The 6,593-nt window shown below is 39.9% G+C and overlaps 1 protein-coding gene across 1 annotated transcript; it reads right to left on the bottom strand.

The window, feature by feature from the left end:
- Nucleotides 1-944: 944 nt before the first annotated feature.
- On the bottom strand, nucleotides 945-6,136 carry LOC136632486 (nicotinamide N-methyltransferase-like). The gene is made up of 3 exons (XM_066607414.1): nucleotides 5,939-6,136; nucleotides 3,785-3,992; nucleotides 945-3,274 (listed from the first exon to the last, which is right to left on the bottom strand). The coding sequence occupies exons 1-3, from the start codon at nucleotides 6,087-6,089 to the stop codon at nucleotides 2,854-2,856; spliced, it is 780 nt and encodes a 259-aa protein (XP_066463511.1). The 5' UTR covers nucleotides 6,090-6,136; the 3' UTR covers nucleotides 945-2,853.
- Between the last annotated feature and the right edge of the window lie 457 nt (nucleotides 6,137-6,593).

Raw genomic sequence — 6,593 nt, 5'->3', positions numbered from 1 at the left:
GTGTGGTGCTTAGCTAAGGTGTGCCTTGCTAATGAGGGTTTCTCCAAAGTAAAAATTGTTAGGGGGGTGACTCCAGACTCTTGGCCCCATTGTGGCTTAATAGTGGGACCTGGGAGCCTCAGATGCAGCCTATCATGCTGCCCCTGCCCTTCCCTATCCATTTCTTTGGTGTTTTCATGACTTTCTGATGTTTTCTGGTGTTTGACAAGTCATCAGCTATGCGAAGCATCGGTCCCATACAAAAATGCTTGAGTCGCCCATTGACATCAATGGGGTTTGTTACTCGAAACGAGCTCTCGAGTATTACGGAAAGTTCGACTCGAGCAACGAGCACCCGAGCATTTTGGTGCTCGCTCATCTCTAATCATAATGGATGTACCATATAGCACAGCCATGTGGCGCATTGTGCCACCAGAAACACTGGTATCATAATTTCCTAATAATTTTCTTAGTCATGTAGTAAGGAGTAGGCAAGTCATACTGATCCCCTCAAGGAAAACACACACTTCAAGCTTTAATGTTTACCTTTATTAGAATATTGATGTAAAGCAAAAAGCCAGAAGTCATACCATACCCCATGATGTCCCAGATGATTATATGAGGTCCCAGGGCTATTATCAGTCCAAATAAAGTTGTTTTTTTTTTAAAGTTTTAATAACAACCAACTAAGAAATTGATTAAAGGGAACCTGTAACCTGCCTAAAGCACTACAAACTAGCATATAGTGCTGTTAGGGCATATGACAGAGAGATGGGTATTTTTGTCCGCAGCGCAGACTTCGGTGGCAGGTACCTCAGGATCCAGGAAGAGGGCAAATTTTCAAAAGTACATCACCAAGCTCCCTGTAATTACCTATAAGGGGAATCCATGACTACATTTATGCTGCTCTGTCAGAGAGCATCATTAAGTAGTCACACACTCTGATTCCAGCAGTGATTCTGTAATTTTTGAATATCCTGTAGTTTAGTTAAACTCACAGTTTAATCATAGCAGCTTGATGCCACCACTATAAAACAGGAGTCAGATGTATTCATGATATGCAGGCATCTCCCACTGCAGATTGATAGCTTTCTCCCTATGCACAGTAAAAGGCAGAAGGCTGTCAATCAGTTGCTGGAGGGTGGGGAAATTTGCCTTTTATGAATACATTGGACTCTTGCTATGCAGCACTGGCATCATGCTGCATTAATGAAACTGTAAGTTTAAATTAAAGTATTGCAGATTTGAAAATAACAAACACCTTTAACCACATTAATATAATTATCTAAAAATTATGTAGGTGAGTTAGATCATACAGGAAGCCCTGGTTTGAATATTAAATTCTACTTTAAAGATTTATATATGAATAGAGATGAGCGAGCGTACTTGTCCGAGCTTGATGCTCGTTCGAGTATTAGGGTGTTCGAGATGCTCGTTACTCGAGACGAGCACCACGCGGTGTTCGAGTCACTTCCATTTTCTTCCCAGAAAAGTTTGCGCCGTTTTCTGGCCAATAGAAACACAGGGAAGGCATTACAACTTCCTCCTGTGAAGTTCCAGCCCTATCCCACCCCCCTGCAGTGAGTGGCTGGGGAGATCAGGTGACACCCGAGTATATAAACTGGGGGCGGCCGCGGCTCGCCACAGATGCATGCTGAGAGACATTAGGGAAAGTGCCGTCCTGCTGTAGCTGCTATAGGGAGAGTGTTAGGCTGTTATCTTCGTCTTCAAGAACCCCAACGGTCCTTCTTAGGGCCACATCTGACCGTGTGCAGTACTGTTGAGGCTGCTTTCAGCAGTTTTGCACATTTTTTTTTTTTTTTGTATATCGGGCGTGCAGACCATAGCGTCCTCAGTCTGCAGTCATTTTACTGAGTATAGGGGCAGTACTGGTGAGGCAGGGACAGTGGTACAGGGAAAGAGATATACTGGCTATATAGGCAGTGGGCTTTTTCAAAAAAATTGGAAAAAAAAATCTTTGGGCTGCTTGTGACCGTGTTCAGTTTACTGCGTGTCTGCTGGGGGTAGTAGTCGCTCATTAATACCCTAGACTGCTACTACTACTGAAATGGAACTAATACTGTGCTCCCCCTATACTGCTGCTTTGGAATTGTTACTGGGGCCTGTCTTGACTGCTACTATTACTGAAATGGAACTAATACTGTGCTCCCCCTATACTGCTGCTAGTGATATGTTACTGGGGCCTGTCTAGACTGCTACTACTACTGAAATGGAACTAATACTGTGCTCCCCCTATACTGCTGCTAGTGATATGTTACTGGGGCCTGTCTAGACTGCTACTACTACTGAAATGGAACTAATAATGTGCTCCCCCTATACTGCTGCTTTGGAATTGTTACTGGGGCCTGTCTTGACAGCTACTATTACTGAAATGGGTGGTTGGGCAGCATGTTACCCAGGAGAAGTGGCAGCGGAGTGTCATGCAGGCAGTGATTGTGCTTTGTTGGAGGTAGTGTGGTGCTTAGCTAAGGTATGCCTTGCTAATGAGGGTTTTTCAGAAGTAAAAATTGTTGGGGGGGGGGTGGCTCACTCTTGCCGCTATTGTGGCTTAATAGTGGGACCTGGGAACTTGAGATGCAGCCCAACATGTAGCCTCTCGCCTGCCCTATCCGTTTCTGTGTCGTTCCCATCACTTTCTTGAATTTCCCAGATTTTCATAAATGAAAACCTTAGCGAAGCATAGGTCCCATACAAAAATGCTCGGGTCGCCCATTGACTTCAATGGGGTTTGTTACTCGAAATGAACCCTCGAGCATCGCGGGAAGTTCGACTCGAGTAATGAGCACCCGAGCATTTTGGTGCTCGCTCATCTCTATATATGAACTATTAACTGGCAGACTTAATTTGAGGTTTCTACTTCTTGTGAGCAGCAATGAATATGACACCCTTATAGTCATAAAGGTCACTCAGAACTTTTGTCTCTCTAACCTTACAGCAATCAATAACAAAGCCTTCTGCAACTAGAGCTTTCTTGGCAAAATCCTCATCATATTTGAAAATATGCATCTTGTCTTTCCCAACTGTAAAATATGTTGCATCTGTAATCCCCATTAATATGATGTGTCCTTTAGGTTTCAGCAGCCTTGGGAACTTCTTGAGATTTCTCCTGTAATCATCATGGTCTTTGCTGATAACATCTAGAAGGCCAGCACTGATAATACAATCAGCTGGTGGTAGGTCCAGCGGTTCAATTATATTTTCTTTCTCAAAGTCACATTTTATAACATGTTGAACTGCAGACCTCAATTTTTCTTCTCTGTCCTGCAACTGCTCTCTGAAAGAAATGGGAAAAATGAAGAAAATGATTTTCCCACAGTCAACATCACTATGGGCATTAAAGCTCAGCAGTTACCACTATATATCAGTAATCTGTAGATTATTAGCTCCCAAGACTTGCATTTAACCAAGACCAGTGTACTAACTGTCCGGCTTAAACTTATAACTATAGACTAGCATTATAAATTTATTGGGCCCTATTCTTTTTAGTATATTTATTAATGACCTGGTAGAAGGGCTGCGCAGTAAAACATCAATATTTGCAGATGAAACAAAACTATGTGAAGTTATTAACAACAGAGGAGGACAGTATACAATTGCAAATAGATCTGGAAAAGTTAGGAGTTTGGGCAGAAAAGTGGAAAAAAGTTGTTTAACACTGAGCAGTGTAAAGTGATGCACATGGGGAGGGAAAAACGGGCCACTAGTACACACTAAATTGAAACCACTGGGCAAAACTGACATGAAAAAGAACATGAGATTTTAATTAATTGATCAAATATTTCACCTGTTTCCCTGTATGTCTACATAAAGCTGTGTGGCATGGCCCCAATGAAATGCTCCTGTACGTGTGTCCAGCCATCTTTTCAGCTCCATGATGCATCTGTCTCTGGTCTTCAGCACTATAGTGTGTTTGAAAAACTCACAGGCCGCATACAAATGATGAATTATGGGACCAAGGCTAAGGTCAATCAAGATCTCTCCTTCAATATGACCTGTAAAAATAAACTGCAAATATTGAACCATCTACGGGAATATGGTAAACCCTCATTCAGAGCTAGGTCCACGTAAATGTCGGACTATAGGGTGAATGTGGTTGCCCCTCATGCCCCAACTGCTTTCATTCACCAGTATACTATACACCAATTGTAGCAGATGTGATGTTTTTGGATTTTACTTTTTTTTGTGTGTATATTTATTAGCATTTCATAAATATATTTTTCTTTAATTTCTACGAAAGAACCACCAAATGGTCAACTGTGCCATCAGCAGAGATGTTGGTTTTCAAACCATGGGGTGAATTACCTATATGATGGACTCCTTGCTAGAGACGGGTGGCACCTTACAAAGAAAAGAAAGCATATATTCGGTAGGCGCCTTGCCACATTCATCAGGAAAGCTTTAAACTAGAACAATATGAGAAGGGAAATGGAAGGCCAGGCCAAAATATACTGCTAATGAATGCAATTGTGTACCTATCATGAGGATAAAAAATTGAATGGGAATGATTTTGTTTACTGTATTAAGAGGTCCTCCGCTGAGATTCTGAAATTCTGGTTAGGAACATATGATGTCAGATTACTCTATGAAGTCGCTGCAATATGGTGTGCACATCTAATAGTGCATTCTAGTGGCAGCATAAAATGAAGCATCTTTTCGTGGTATTGGGCTGTGGAGCTATAGGTTTGATATTATAGTGAGCCTTACTGCTTGGCTAACTGATGATCACCCCATAAGCAACAAGTCCTCTATAAGCACGAAAAATAAGAAAGAAAAGGGAAGCGTTTTTTTGACAGGTGTCCTCTCTTATATTGGAGGTATATTTCTTGTCTGCCTCCAAAGGAGGATACACATATAGTGTATTAGCTGACTTCCCTGGATCATGAAGATGATGAATGAGTTAACTTGAATCATGACCTGAGGTTTTAGAGTAAAAATATGATAAAAATATATAGAACAAAAATAGAATTTTATATGCTAGTCTTCTCTGCTTTTGAATCTTTCTTAAATTGGATGCAGCAAAAGACTAAGGTAGTTTTTTAATACAGTTATGAAATGACTGTCAATAGTGTACTTTAAGGGAGTAAGGTGTTAAGCTGATTGGTGGAGTCGGGAGAACAGCAGGAGTTTCAGCTGGCACTTACCACCAACAATTGGTACGTATGGGCAGCAATGGAGATGAGAAAGAAAACTGATCTCCTAACTGACTCGAGACAGCGCAAAAAAAGTGTGGCTGCATGAAAAATACATACGATCTTGCCAGTTAGCTTAAATTTCGACATGTTTGCTATATAAGACACACTGACTTTGCCCCCCCCCCCCCCCCCCCAAACCAAACACACACGCACACACAGTCTGGGGGGAATAAAATTGCATCTTATAAAGTGCGAAAAATATGGTAAAAAGTTTTGAAATCATTAGTTACTTTTTAGTCCATATCTTTTAATTACTTACAAGATTATGTTTTTCTTACTGAGATCAGCTTCATTTTCAAATTTTAGATTAAACCTTCATTATCCTCAACAACTATCCCAATGGTCTGGAGATTACAAGGGCGAGATGACTCTATTAAACCCTAAGACATTCTTTATCATACTCAATTATTAAGACTGTGCTCCGATCCTTACAGGTGATATGACTGTTTGCCTCTTCTCCCTCAAAATCCCATATCCAAAAAAACAATTTTCTTTAGCATTAGATTATTAACAATTGTTTAAAGTAAATTAATTTAAGTACTGAGAAAAAAAAAACCCCCACTGGTCTCCTCAAGGGCTGCATGGTGCTGGGTGGGTGTTACATTAGGCAAAATGTGATATTGATAATAAGATACAGTTAGTGTTGTGGGGATGAAAATGCCTCTATAATAAATGTATGACAAATTAAAATAAAAAAATTAATCTATAAAAAATATATGACTAGTTAAACATTGAAAATTACATACCAGCTGTGAACGTTTCTGTAAGATTTTCAATGGGAAATATCAAGGTTTCTTCTCCAGAGACCATTTCAGGTTTATCTGACATGTAAGTCTCCAGAAATAGTCTGGAATCAAAACCATCTACATTATAGAGCTTACAGGGAGAGGAATCCATTGTCTAACCTTCACAGTCTGATAAGTAGGGACTGACTGAGTGACTGGTTCTACACCTCAAGCTATTTATATGATTACTAGAAGATCAATTTGCAATTTCTGTTTCTTATCACTTGATGAGTATTATTATCTTCATGTGACAGTCAAGGTAGCCTATTATTATAAAAGCTTTATCTTAGGTTAGTATAAAACATTAATCAACTTCAAACAACTCATTCTTATTGTGAAAATAACAAAAGGGGGAACTTGTTTCTCAGTCTACAATGGCTTTGCAAAATGAGTGTATTATCAACTATCTAGTGAGGATTGAATAATTGAAGAGTTGCACTGAAATGGCCCCCACCCAATGAAATAAAATATTTAGCATAACTATACAAGTCAGCACGTAATCAATCACAATCAATCAACAATACGATTAATTCCTCAAATACAGTATATGTATTTCCATGTTTTACTGTATATGCAGTACTTTTATGTAAGTAATACTTGCGGCAGAGCTCTATCA

The sequence above is a fragment of the Eleutherodactylus coqui genome, chromosome 6 (genome assembly GCF_035609145.1).
Source record: "Eleutherodactylus coqui strain aEleCoq1 chromosome 6, aEleCoq1.hap1, whole genome shotgun sequence".
Classification (NCBI taxonomy): domain Eukaryota; kingdom Metazoa; phylum Chordata; class Amphibia; order Anura; family Eleutherodactylidae; genus Eleutherodactylus; species Eleutherodactylus coqui.
The sequence above is the reverse complement of the archived record's forward strand: the minus strand, read 5'-3'. Positions and strand labels throughout refer to the sequence as shown.

What these genes read in the sequence shown, in the direction of transcription:
- LOC136632486 (XM_066607414.1), bottom strand. Translation starts at nt 6,089, where the DNA reads ATGGATTCCTCTCCCTGTAAGCTCTATAATGTAGATGGTTTTGATTCC. An exon ending in TACAGAAACGTTCACAGCTG is followed by an intron (nt 3,993 to 5,938) that starts GTATGTAATTTT and finishes TTATTTTTACAG; the next exon opens with GTCATATTGAAGGAGAGATC. An exon ending in GTAGACATACAGGGAAACAG is followed by an intron (nt 3,275 to 3,784) that starts GTGAAATATTTG and finishes CATTTCTTTCAG; the next exon opens with AGAGCAGTTGCAGGACAGAG.